This window comes from Girardinichthys multiradiatus, chromosome 22 (assembly GCF_021462225.1).
Source record: "Girardinichthys multiradiatus isolate DD_20200921_A chromosome 22, DD_fGirMul_XY1, whole genome shotgun sequence".
Taxonomy (NCBI): Eukaryota; Metazoa; Chordata; class Actinopteri; order Cyprinodontiformes; family Goodeidae; genus Girardinichthys; species Girardinichthys multiradiatus.
The window spans coordinates 44674676-44687970 of NC_061814.1; the positions used below are offsets into that span (position 1 = coordinate 44674676).

The 13295-nt window shown below is 46.1% G+C and overlaps 2 protein-coding genes across 5 annotated transcripts in view; both read right to left on the reverse strand.

Moving 5' to 3' along the window:
- The window catches only part of LOC124859109 (reticulon-4-like), a 28763-nt gene extending 25229 nt beyond the window's left edge, over window positions 1-3534 (reverse strand). The window contains exon 1 of one of the 4 annotated variants that reach the window (XM_047351637.1): window positions 2343-3534. In XM_047351637.1, the coding sequence (XP_047207593.1) occupies window positions 2343-2883 (541 nt within the window). In that variant the 5' untranslated portion in view covers window positions 2884-3534. The remainder of the gene's footprint in view (window positions 1-2342) is intronic. The other 3 variants (XM_047351639.1, XM_047351640.1, XM_047351641.1) reach the window with 3 other exon arrangements.
- Window positions 3535-8512: 4978 nt separating this feature from the next.
- Window positions 8513-13039, reverse strand: LOC124859254 (dehydrogenase/reductase SDR family member 13-like). The gene is made up of 5 exons (XM_047351930.1): window positions 12040-13039; window positions 11245-11363; window positions 11050-11173; window positions 10641-10967; window positions 8513-10469 (listed from the first exon to the last, which is right to left on the reverse strand). The coding sequence occupies exons 1-5, from the start codon at window positions 12161-12163 to the stop codon at window positions 10165-10167; spliced, it is 999 nt and encodes a 332-aa protein (XP_047207886.1). The 5' UTR covers window positions 12164-13039; the 3' UTR covers window positions 8513-10164.
- Between the last annotated feature and the right edge of the window lie 256 nt (window positions 13040-13295).

Genomic DNA, 13295 nt, shown 5'->3' on the forward strand with positions numbered 1-13295 from the left:
TTCTGGAGCAGGAAGTCCGGCTCCTCCTTAGGTTCTCTAATTGGTCCCAGATGCTGAAACTGGTTCTTCTGCATTAATCATCAGCCACAGATTCTAACATCAGTCTGGGCAGCTGACCTCAGACCAGGTTAACGGAGCAGAACTGGATTTCAGCTCGGTCCATTACAGCGATGGCGTTTTACAAACCTGAACCATCTGAGTGAAGACAGAAAACCTGGAGGCTTTAAATGTGTTTAACACAGATTTATTGAGTGATGAACAGGGACTGTTTTGTGTTATTATAAATCTGAGCTAATCTGAGCATGTGAGGTTCCTCAAGGCTCCCGTCTCGGCCCACTTTAGGTCAAGATCTAAATGATCCCAGAAACTCAGATTATAGGAGACACAATATTCACTTCAAATAAATGATAAATTTCATTATATATTCAAATCAGATAACATGCTATTATACTTGTTTTTTTTTAAATAAAACAAATCAGTTTGTTTAGGCTTTGCTCTACATCAGCTTTTATCACTTTGCCCTAAACCAAAAATAACCTCAGTTACGTCAATCTGAGAGATTTGTTCTGTTGATGATGGTTTGTGATAAATATCAGAGTTTGAAAACTGGGAGGGAATGAAAATATGTCAAAATAACAGCAATAATCTTCGTCCCCAACGGATTAAATCAAGACTGTTTACTACAGCTTTAGACCAGTAGTTTTAAATTTGCTCATTGTCTCTTTTGTTCTTTGTGATGCTTAAATTTGACTGTTCATTTTTTAATGTATGTTTTAAGTCTTCCTGTAAATCACTTTGAATACAGTCGTCTAGGAATTATTTAATAAAAATAAAGCTACCTTACCTGAACTTGGTTGTTTAAACTCTGGTAACCTAAGATGACTTCTGAGGGGAAATAGCACCAAACTAACTAATCTAGATTAGAAATCATGAATTTGTCTAAATTTCAATTTAAGAACCCGGAAAATTCAGATTCTTCCCACCAGAAAATACAAGTTAATGAACATAAAGTAGATCCGTGTTTTTATCCAGAATGTTTGAGTATAATTAGGCCAGGGTGAACCGGATCAATCTGATGAGACAGGAGGTAAAAGCCAGATGATCGGTATTTTCCTTTTGTTCTGAATACTGGATCTTCCAGCCCCACCCTGCCTCCATCTCGAGGACGATCTGAGGCCTGTTCACCTTCCCTCTGCACCATCATCAGCCTCAGGAACAAACATCTCACTCTCTCTTAAAATAACACCAACACAGGGCTGAGAAAGCTGCTGCAGCTGCAGATCTGAGACCAGCCAGGACCCTGCAGCGGGACCAGGCCTCTGGAGCTGTTCTGGGGGGGTTTACAGGGGTTGGTCTGGATGAGGATGAGATGGATGGGAATGACTGAAGCCAGAACATCAAATGACCCCCACCCCGGTGCCTGAGGAGCAGGATGTGCCTGGCAGAGAGGTGGGAATGCGGTAAACGTCAGGGAGTGGGCTCCCAGCGGATTCCTTTGTTGTGACTAATCTGGGCTGGGCTAACCACCGCTGTTTCCATTATCGGACATGGCCTAGTCTGCTCCAGCAGGAGAAATGTGTTCATTCGCTTCAAATCTGCTCATCTAATCCATATAAATACACGGTAGAGAAGATCCAACACCGCCGTTATGCCGCTGGCACCAGTACAAACCAGTATAAGGCCAGTATAGCATCCTAACATCCGCCCTGACGTGGAGCTTCTATAATAAGAAACTTGCGCAGCTCAGACACCTGATGAAGCGTTTTTAGCGCATCTCTGTTGGTGAATAGCCCGCTAATGGCGTGTCCGATAATGGACCTCAGCTAGACAGTACCGCTAACCGCGGCGGTCAATAATGACACCAGGACCGGAGACAGAACCAGCTCACAGCCCGCTGAATGTGATCTAAATTTCCCCTCTCTGGGCTTCAGCTACCGGAGCAGCTTTTTAACGGTTAATTTAACGGGTCGAGACCGACACATCATCCGGTCCAAACAGAACAGGTGGGCCGCATCACCACACCAACCACCGAGCTAAAACCCGCAGGAAAAAACCACTGAAACGTTCCAGAACTTTCCCAATAAAATGTTCCCATGAGTGGGATTCTCCGGGTCGAATAACACGACAGGGAGTCAAACATCCGCCCGGGTTAGAGACAATCCTCTCCGGGCTGAGCAGCATCACCGCCCGGCTGTTCACAGATTTATCCTTACAGGGAGGAAAATGTCAAAAATCCGGTCAAACCCGACCCGGTTTGACCTAGAATACCTATTCTGATGGAATCTGACAGTTTGGGTTCTATGTTCCGACTAAAGAGCTGAATTCTACCCTCAGATACTCACACGACGCCGGAGCCACTGGTTCCTGTGTCACCGCGGGCTGCTCTGCTGCCTCTGCCGGGGATGGCGCTGCTTCCCGGGCTGCGGCCGCATGGAGGGCGTCGCTCTGCGGGGCAGGAGGCTCCACCGGGGGGGCCGGGCCGAGCTCCGAGCTCTCTGGTTCGGCCCTGGGGGCCACGACCTCAGGCTCCTCCGGACAAAAAGAAAAGCTGGTAGAGTCTGGGACTGCCTTCTCGAACTGGGGCTCAGGTTCTGGTTCTAGCACATTTTTCTCTTCTATCTCGGGTTCTGGCTCCGGTTCTTGGACTGGTTCTGTGGAAGTCACTGAGGACACCTGCAGCCCACTCTCCTCCTCAGCCCTGTGCCGCTCCAGAGCGTCCTGAGCCCCGCCGACCAGATCCACGATGTCATCCGGAGTGAAGAGGTCCTGCTTGGGCCCAGGTTCCAGCTGGGGTTCTGGTTCCGGTTCAGCCTGGTAGTGGTGGCCCTCGCTGAACAGGGGGGTGCTGGAGGAGACCTGCTGCTGCTCCTCGCTGTCTGCCATGTTTCTCTCTTTAAAAAAGTTTCTCCAAAAGCGAAAAAAGTTCCAGTTCCGTTATTTTTCCGGTCAAGTTTCCTTCTCAAGCGAACTGCGACCGGCAAAAGCTGCAGACCCGCACCGGTTCGTCTCTTTTTTTTCTTTCCGAACCGAGCCAAAGTGCGCCACGCCCGCCACACAGCAGCACCACAGCGTCGAACCCGAGCCTCAGATGGCCACCATGAAACTGAGAACGGGAACTCCCACTAACCAATCACCTACCGCGTGAACTTTGACTGACATGGCTTCAGACCAATCAGATCGATCAGAGGAGTGGGCGTGGTCAAACCAGACACCTCCTCCTTTTAAAACGGGGCGAACAGTAGGAAGAGCAGAAAGTTCTGAGAGTCTGCTCCAATTTGTACCCGGGGCCCGTTTTCCACGGTTCTGTGGAGGAATGTCCCTCAGCATGTTTACCCCATTACTCTACATGACTGTTCATATTTAATTTACACGTTTATAATCAGATACAGGTGAACCAAGCAATCACATAACATGTTAAATGTCAAATTTCATGACCGGTCAATAAGAAACAACTAGTAAGTAATAAATTGTTAGGCCACGTTTGAAAAGATCATATTTACTGTCCAGCATGGTGGTGGAGGGATGATGATTTGGGCTTGTTTTGCTGTCATTAAGTCAACTGTGAACTGCTCTGTATAAGATGTGGCTTAAACTGGGTGTCATTGCTGTAATAAAAAATAAAGTCCATTATTTTCATCTGAAATCCAGAGAAGCAGAAGTCTAACGCAGCATGAAGAGGAAATAAGTCAGTACTTGTTGTTCAGCACAGACTGACCTCATGTTTTAACAGAGACTTCATGAGTAATCTGAGGGTTTCTCACTGCAAAAAGGAGCAGAGAAATGATGCATTCAGGGCACCTGGGAAATATAACATTAACCACCTTCTACAGCAAGGAGCCGTTTCTCTGCAGTGATCAATAAGGTTTCTTCTGAGGTTTTGGAGGAAGCTGCAGAGGAGCTGAGCTGAGGTACAGGTTTACACAGCTGACTGCAGGGTCCTAAATATAACCAGTGGTCATGTATGTCTGAGTGTATTTATGGCAGCTTCACACATGGAGTCAACATGTGATCCTGTATGACAGAAGAAGAAAGAGGTCAGCTTTATATCAGTGATTGCTGTCAAATCGCTTTTAGCTCTAATCAAAATGTTTAGCTTCTCTTTTCTTCATACTTTGAACTCTTTGAAACCACCAAAGTCAAAGTTCTCAGCTGTTTTCACTTCATAGATGTTTTAGTCTGTAAACTACAACAATAGAGTGATCAGAGACCTTTAACATGAAGCAGCATTGGAGAGGTAACACACGGGTGTTTATCACCATGGCAACTGATGCTGGACGCCTGCATCCAGAGTCCAAGATGAAAGGTCCATATGGCAGGAAGGTTCTGATGGATAGATGGATGGATGGATGGATGGATGGATGGATGGATGGATGGACGGACGGACGGATGGATGGATGGATGGATGGATGGATGAATGGATGGATGGATGGATGGATGGTGTTCTGGTGATGCAGTAGAGGGGATTTTATCAGTGTGACCCATAAGTCCTTCAGAGGAACCCAAGCGTCTATTTCAGAACCGCTACACAAAATGAAACTGCTGCTGGCGGTTCTGAGATGTTCAATAAGGAGGAGAAATCCAGTCTGAATGGAAACCTAGAAGAACTTTCTCTGCATGAAATATAACAAACTAAGCCAAGCTTCTTCAGATTAGATGAGATCATTAGATTTAAAAGCATAAAATCTTTGAAGCTAAGCGGTTCAGAAGAGTCCAGCTGACAGAAACCCTGCTGATGTTCATATGTTCAGTTTAATGATCCAGTATATTACTGTGTTGGGTTCCTGTGTTCCGTCCTGATGATCTGAGAGTTCTGGTTTACACAGACTTTACATACATTATTGGATCATCAGAACAGTTCCAGCTCTGATGATGATGATGATGATGATGTTTTGGACAATAGTCCTGTGGTGTTCAGACCTTCTGGAGGTTTTCAACTGCTAATGTGGTTTTTTTCTTAAAGTTTTTTTTGGCACTAGAGGCCTTTATTTTGATAGTAGGCAGACAGGAAGGAGGGGCAAAGAGAGGGGGAGACATTTGGCAAAGGTCACCGGGTCCGGGACTCGGGACGGCCGCTTCGAGGACTATAGTCTCTATATGTGGTCGCGCGCTAACCCCTACACCACCAGCGCTGCGACCTCAGCTGCTAATGTTTTAGCTGAACCAGTTTAAGGTCCAGACCAGTAATAGATGCAGTATTGCTGCTTCAGACTGCAGGACTGGGCTGTAGCGGGCCAAACTGGGCTGAGCTGTGTGTGTCTGTGGGCCAGCTGCTGCAGGCAGAGTTATCTTTGGTCTCTCAGCAGGGAGGTTGAGGATGACGGAAGCTGCTTTGATTAGCAGCTGTTGCCTAGCAACACTTGGGCTGTTTACAGGTGAGTGGGATGGAACCGGACGAATGATCTACGGAGGATCTAAAGTCCAGCTCACATCGTGTTTATGATGTTGGAGTTTCCACCATGATTGCTTCCTCACCTCTCTGCACTCTGATCACATGGTCAGCTGTGAACTCGTCACGTCACCAGATGTTTCCTCCTCAGGTCCTCATCTGTTTTTCTCTTGATTAGTCAAAGTGTCCCTGGGCCTTAGTATACATTAACTTTAATGTCTGTGCTGATGATGAGCCTCAAGCTGAAACACCTTCACCTTGGTGTCCACATTAAACCAGCGGGTCAGCCCACAATGGGTCCTGGTTCTGGATCTATTTGATTTCCATCAGTATGTTTTAAGCCTCAGAGTTGGGCATGCTGATTATCTTTTTATTTATTTATTATGACTGAAATAGAGCATCTGCCCCAAAAACCATGTCTGAAATATTTAACAGCAATGCTGAAACCAGTTTAAATATAAACTGAACTGGGTTTTAAAGCAGATTAAAATGAGGACTAAAATTAGATCCATAACCAAAGAGGAAAGGGTCCAAATCCAGATCAGAACAGACAGAGATCTGAGGGAAAAATTACTTCAAAAACAGTTATAAATGGTCCATCCATCCATCCATCCAAGAGACACCCTGATGAGGTGGTTTTGTCAGTCATGATCCAAATCTCCAGACTAACATAGACCAATCAGAAAACCAGAGAATGAGTAGACCGAGGACAGCAGTATGAAGATCCAGCACTAATCAGATCCATCAGGTTCATGTTGGGTGGTTTTTATTCCATTATCTCTAAATGCCTGTTTAGGTTTGTGAAGACTGATCCAGAAAGGTCTCCCTGGTGTTTCATCTCATGTTTCCATTTATTAAACACAACCTGGGTCCCGGTCCAGTTTAAAACTGTTAGACTGGTGGTGATAAGCTGCAGCTGAGAAGATGATTTAACTAACAGAGTTCAGAGTTCAGCTGCAGCAGAGGTGAGGGGCTCTGCCATCAGGTTCTGGTCCAGCTGTTTTAATCAGCAGCAGCTCTGAGCTGTTCCTGGAGGGTTTTAGCTCCCATTATCAGAATCAGTGTTTATTGAGCATGCTCCAACATCTCTGAAACAGCAAAACAGGAAAACCATCCTGATCCAGACTCCCAGTGGAAAAACTGGAAGCTTCCCGTACATACAGCATCAGAGCGTCTTATACCTCTGGAGGAAAGATGGAGGAAGATTCTAGAATTACGCCGTTCAAAGAGGTGGCAGGTTGGAGTGGCTCTGTTACTTTTCATTCTGATTCATTATTTTTAAGAACTAAACTTCCTCTTGTGGTGGATAAAAATGGATTTTTTTGGACAATTATGCCAGAGTTGTGGAAGACCTCCTGTCTTGTTCCGATACCAAAGAAAACTCACCCATCAGTCCTCAATGACTATAGACCTGTTGCCCTGACATCTCACATCATGAAGGTCCTAGAGAGACTCCTGTTGGACCACCTGAGTAAGCAAACAGTAAACCATCAGGACCTCCTTCAGTTTGCTTATCTCTGTGGAGTTGGAGTTGAAGATGCCATCATACACCTGCTTCAACAAACCCACTGTCATCTGGACAAAGCCAGCAGCACTGTGAGGATCATGTTCTTTGATTTCTCCAGAACATTTAACACAATCCAACCTGATTTGCTTTGTCAGAAACTCCAGAAGACTCAGGTGGAGGCCTCAACAATCTCCTGGATCAAAGACTACCTGACAAACAGACCACAGTTTGTGAGACTGAAGGGTTGTGAGTCTAACCAGGTAGTCAGCAGCACAGGAGCACCACAGGGGACGGTACTCTCACCATTCCTTTTCAATCTGTACACCTCAGACTTCCAGTACAAGACAGACTCCTGTCATCTGCAGAAATACTCTGATGATTCTGGAGTTGTTGGTGGATCAGAGATGGACAAGAAACTGAGTACAGGAAGGTGGTGGACCACTTTGTGGCATGGTGTGGAAAAAATCATCTCATTTTGAACGTGACTAAAACAAAGGAGATGATTGTAGATTTTAAGAGAAACAGGAATAAGTCAAAAACTATTTCTATCATGGGAGAAGAAGTGGAGATGGTGGAGGAGTATAAATACCTCGGTGTTCACCTGGACAACAGACTAGAGTGGAGATGCAACTGTGAAGCCATCTACAAGAAGGGACAGAGCAGACTGTACTTCTTGAGGAAGCTTAGGTCCTTTGGTGTTTGCAGCAAGATGCTGCATATCTTCTATAAGTCTGTTGTGGAGAATCTGATCTCTTCTACCATCATCTGCTGGGGAAGCAGCATCAGAACCAGGGACTTAAAAAAGCTCAACAAGCTGATAAAGAAGGCTGGTTCTGTTCTGGGGACTCCTCTGGAACCTCTGAAGATCATTGTGGAAAGACGGATTCTCCAGAAAAAGAAGAACATTATGGAGAACCCTGAGCATCCTCTTCATGAGACTGTCCTACAACAACAGAGTGTCTTCAGTCAGAGGCTTCTTCAGATCTGCTGTAAGACGGAGCGCTACAGGAGATCCTTCCTGCCCACAAACATCAGCATCTACGACTCTTTGAAGAAACCTTCATGATATGAGCTATAACAACATTTAATTTCCCTTTGGGATTAATAAAGTATTTTTGAATTGAATTGACTTTGAATGTGTTTCCCTGGAGGAACTGAGGCTAACATCTCACACTGTTCCTAACTTATCCACTGATTGCAGATTGTTTGGGACTTCTCGAGGTCATGACATTGGTCGGCTCCGGCCCGTCTGGATCCACTGATATCTGCATGGATCCCATCAGGATGGAAGGTGTCTTTCAGTGTGGTGATGTTTTCTGCTGCATAGAAGCTGACCCATTCAGATCTTCACACACAGCAGGGATCAGACTAAGGGTCCTTCTGCTGGACCAGGCCGCCTGCATTCCTCACCTGTCCGACCCCGGCAGAGACTGTTGGAGAATAGAGGAACCAAGGAACCAGATCCCATCCAGGAAGAGTGGGCCAGAATAACACTTGGTACCATTCATGGCTCAGGGTTCCCGATGCAGGAACAGGACTGAGAACTTTACAGAGTAGAGAAACCTTTCTGGTCCCGTCTGAAATACATGGATGGATTAAATTAAAGCTGATGAGCCAAATCACAGTTCAGGTTTTATTTTTTTCCAACTTGTTCCAATAAAACAGCATCTAAAGTTCTTAAACCAGAACCAACCTGTCCTGATGTCACTGATAACTACCATCTTCCTGTAAACATTTCCCTTCAGTCATGGTAAGAAGAAAATACACCCTCTATGAGTTCAGGGCTTTGAGATGTGAGGACAAAATAAAAACGGTCCGATCTTTACCGGAATCTACGACGATTTAAATCTAACCTCCACTGGAGAAAAACCTACAGCAGATCCTGGTGAACAGAGGAGATCCTGGTCCACTCTGTGACTGTGAGGTGCCAAGGTCCTGTTACTCCTTCATCTCTTCCAGACATCCTTACCTGTCCTGTCATGACCTTTAACCTTTAACTTGCTACAGGTTGGAGAACAAGTATTTCATAAACTGCAGATCTTTAATTTTTCTCACAGATTATCTTCAACTGTGAGCCACAGAATCTAAAACAAAAATCCAGAAAATCACATTGTGTGATTTTTAAGTAATTAGCATTTTATTTCTTGACATCAGTATTTGATACATCAGAAAAACAAAACTTAATATTTGGTGGAGAAACCTTTGTTTGTCATTCCAGATATCAGACGTTTCCTGTAGTTTGACCAGGTTTGCACTCACTGCAGCAAGGATTGTGGACCAGTCCTCCATATAGATCTTCTCCAGATCCTTCAGGTTTCGGGGCCGTCGCTGGGCAATACGGACTTTCAGCTCCCTCCAAAGATCTTTGATTGGGTTCAGGTCTGTAGACCTTGAGATGCTTCCCCCTGGCTGTGTGCTCCGGGTCGATGTCCTCCTGGAAGACCCAGCCATGACCCATCTTCAATGCCCTTACTGGGGGAAGGAGGTTGTTGGCCAAGTTTAGACCAAAAAGCTCTATTTTGGTCTCATCGGACCACATGACCTTCTCCCATTCCTCCTCTGGATGATCCAGATGGTCCTTGGCTAACGTCAGACGGGCCTGGACATGTGCTGGCTTGAGCAGGGGGACCTTGCGGCGCTGCAGGATTTGAATCCATGGTGGTATAGTGTGTTACTGATGGTCTTCTTTGAGACTGTGGTTCCAGCTCTCTTCAGGTCATTGACGAGGTCCTGTCGTGTAGTTCTGGGCTGATCCCTCCCCTTCCTCATGATCATGATCATTGTGGAGAGGTTGGAGTTTGATTGAGTGTGTGGACAGGTGTCTTTTATACAGATAACGAGTTCAAACAAGTGCAGTTAATCCAGGTAACGAGTGGAGACCAGGAGGACTTCTTAAAGAAGAACCAACAGGCCTGAGAAAGCCGGGGTTCTAACTGGTTGGAAGTGATCAAATACTGATGTCATGCAATAAAATGCTGATTAATGACTTAACAGTTGAAGAGAACCTCTGAGAAAAATGAAAGACTTCTACAGGATTTGGAGGAGGGAAAACCTTCACAATCAGCAGCGTATCAAATACTTGTTCTCCTCACTGTATCTGAGGCTGGTAGAACTTATGCATCTGATCAGCAGAACCCGACTGACACCACAGTATGGGATCTGTGTGTTGGAGGTTAGATGAACATAAGTGTTGAACTTGATGAGGAGCAGATCATTTTATTAACTCAGCAGATCAGAACTACTTCCTTTATACAACGACTGCATGCATGTCTCAACTGAAACCAGAACCATCTCCAGAGACCAGTTTATGGGTTTTAGACAGACGACAGAAGCTCTCACTGAGGTCCCACAACTTCCTGGCCGCAGCGTCGTCTCTGGCCTTTGACCCGATGTTGAGCTGCAGCGTGCAGCAGCTAAAGAAGTGGCCACTGAGGTGCTCGATGCCTTGCTCCAGGGCACAGTAGAGCGTGGTCTGAGCTCCAGACTTGGGATCCGCGAAGAGCAGGTAGAAGAAGGGCATCACAAAGACCTTCATCCAGATTCCAAGATACCGACCAAGCTGTGTCCTTATGAGTCCTGGAGGCAGAAAAGCAGAAGTTCAACAGACAGTTTGATTTTCTCTGCTGTGTTCCATGTTTCCAGGTAAAATCCCTGCTGGTGACCTTCAGAACATCTTTCAGAACATCTGCAGAACTACAGAATACAGATAAAGGAGTACGCCTGGCTGATTGGCTGCAGTGACCTGACCTGGATGGAGGCTGTAACAGGTGACATTGGTGCCCTGCAGCCTCCTGGAGAGCTCACAGGTGAACAGGATGTTGCACAGCTTGCTGTTGCAGTACTTCTTGTAGATCTGACTGTAGTTAGAGCCCAGAGCTGAGTCCCTGTGGTCCAACAGGACGCTGAAGTCCAGTTTACTCCGTCTGTAGGAGTTTGAAGCCACGGTCACCACCCGGCTCGGCCCGCTGGTCTTCAGCCGGTCCAGCAGCAGCACGGTCAGCAGGAAGTGACCGAGATGGTCGACACCAAACATCATGCCGAAGCCATCGTCTGTCTGACCGTCGCTGAGGACACCTGGGGACAGACACCAGAACATTTTTCTCCAAACTAACCGGTTCTCTTGTCTGAATGTGGAGGCACTAAGAAGAATTCTGACCAGCATTGTTGATGAGGAGATCCAACCTGGACTCAGACTGCAGGAGGTTCTCAGCGAAGGTCCGAACAGACAGCAGGCTGGCCAGGTCCAGCTGCATGAAGAGCACCTGCTGGTTCCCCGTCTCCTGCTCAAAGTGATCAATCATTTATTAGTGAGGGCTGCTCTGTGGGATCATGGAGGACTCTCTGAGGTTACCTGGATGATTTCTTGGACGGCAGCTTCAGCTCGCTCTCTGTCCCTGCAGGCCAGGATCACCCTCGCCCCCCTCCTGGCCAGATCCATGGCTGTTTCCTTCCCGATCCCACTGCTTGCTCCTGGATCAGGAGGAACATCAGGTTATAGGAGGCAGGTGGAATAATCGTCCTGTGACCTTCAAATTATCTCAGGATGCTTCATCATCAGGAAAAATTCAAACAGCTGCAAGAGCACAAAATATCATAAAGTCTTCATATAACCTCAGAAACAGGGACCAGCATCTACTGTAAGACTCTGCAGCTCTGATAGAGAGAAGATGAAGGTTAAACTGAGATAAACAGGAGATACAGAGAGAACATCAGAGACCAAAACAAGGAGCTGAGCTCAGATTATGACTCGTGTTTCAGGATCACTCAGACGTTTCAAAAAACAGGTTTAATTTACAGAAAGAGGAACTAAAACAGCTGTTTCTACAGAACCAGGATGGTTTAAAGAACCAAACATTATCCCTGCAGAAGCTCCAGGTCGTATCCAGACCTTTCCATAATTTTTCTGATTTTCTTTGGACAATTATGAGCAAATTTTCAACATCAGCCACAGTTAAATCTGAAATATTCATATTAACCATAAACCACAGACTGTAGGTCCCTTAAAGAGGAGGGAGCAACACCCAGGATCCACCTCTGTGGTCATCTGAGGAACATCTGTCCATCAAACATCTACAGGTGGTTTTCAGGTCACACTTCAGCAACTTGGCGTGATGTCTGCAGCTCATTCTGAAAGATCTGAACTCACCTGTGATGACGACAGTTTTCCCATGAAGCTTTGCATCGCTCTTACACCTGGGCAGCTTCAGGAGGGTCACTCGGAGGAGGAAGTAGACAGCAGCGAGCAGACCTCCAAGCAGCAGTGTTATCATCCTGAGTCTGAACTCTGAGTGATGATGTGTCTGATCTACTCTCTGCTCCCTCAGACTGGGTCCTGAAGGTTCTCACACCATCTGCTGGAGACTCTGGTCTGATCTGCTCTGGAAGACAGACTGAGGCAGTGAGGAGGATCATCCAGAAACAATCCTGCAGCACCATCTGCTGGCCGATTGTTGCTCAGTTTGTTGCTTTAGGGTAGTTTGAACCATCCATCCATCCATCCATCCATGCAGAGATCGGTCAGAAGCTGGATCTGGGAATGTTGTCAGACTCAACCAAGCGATGTTCCAGAAGCAGCAGACTGATGGGACTGTGTCCAGTCAGCAGGTTAATGGTTGTTAGTAACACAAGTCAAGAACAACACTCAGGAACGGGTTCTTACAGAACCGTCTCTATCTAAACAGGTCATTACTGCAGCTTCACTGTTTTCCCCCAACGTGGAAGCTAAAAATTCCAACTTTCAGGGACAAACTGAACACACCATCAGTCTCAGATCAACTCTAAGCAGCAGAGGGTCTCCGTGTTGGAGTAACCCTGAAACGCATCAGAACTTTTCCAGAACAATTAACAGGAACACGTTGCCAGTGATGCCCTGTTTACAGGTTAATCATGGCCACCACTATGCGGCGCTGTAGCTCATTAAAGCTTCTGTCTCCTAAACAGCAGAACCTGGCTTTACCTACCTGCTTGTGCCTCAGTAACAACTGTGTGTCATGGCGGCTGTTCTGCTGGGTTCTCCAGTTAAAAGCAGTTCTGGGGTTCTGATCTAGATTAAACAGAAACAACTGGTCTGTTTTCGTTTCTTCTCCTAGATGTTTCACCTTGATTTCAGGTCCTGGGTTTGGAGTTCCAGGTTTATGAGATGTTCTCAGCAGAATCACACTGTTACTACTTAGATTATGTGCAAACATGTTGGTTTATTCATCTGATAGATTCATTTATTTACAGGTTGATGAACCCAGTGGACCCGTGTTCCACTGGGTTCTGGACTCGGGTCACTTTTGTTCTCTTTTTTCTGCTGTCGTCTTCAGGCAACCAGTTACCAAAACCAGAGGCTGGAGGAGCTTCTGTAGCTCAATGTGCACAGTTCTGAAGACCAAAGGCTTATCTTCTGGTGAGTGGTCA

Coding starts and splice junctions, on each gene's coding strand:
- LOC124859254 (XM_047351930.1), bottom strand. CDS start 12,163: ATGATAACACTGCTGCTTGGAGGTCTGCTCGCTGCTGTCTACTTCCTC. Junction 11,364..12,039: donor GAAAACTGTCGTCATCACAG/GTGAGTTCAGAT, acceptor CTCCTGATCCAG/GAGCAAGCAGTGGGATCGGG. Junction 10,470..10,640: donor CTGTTACAGCCTCCATCCAG/GTCAGGTCACTG, acceptor TTCTGCCTCCAG/GACTCATAAGGACACAGCTT.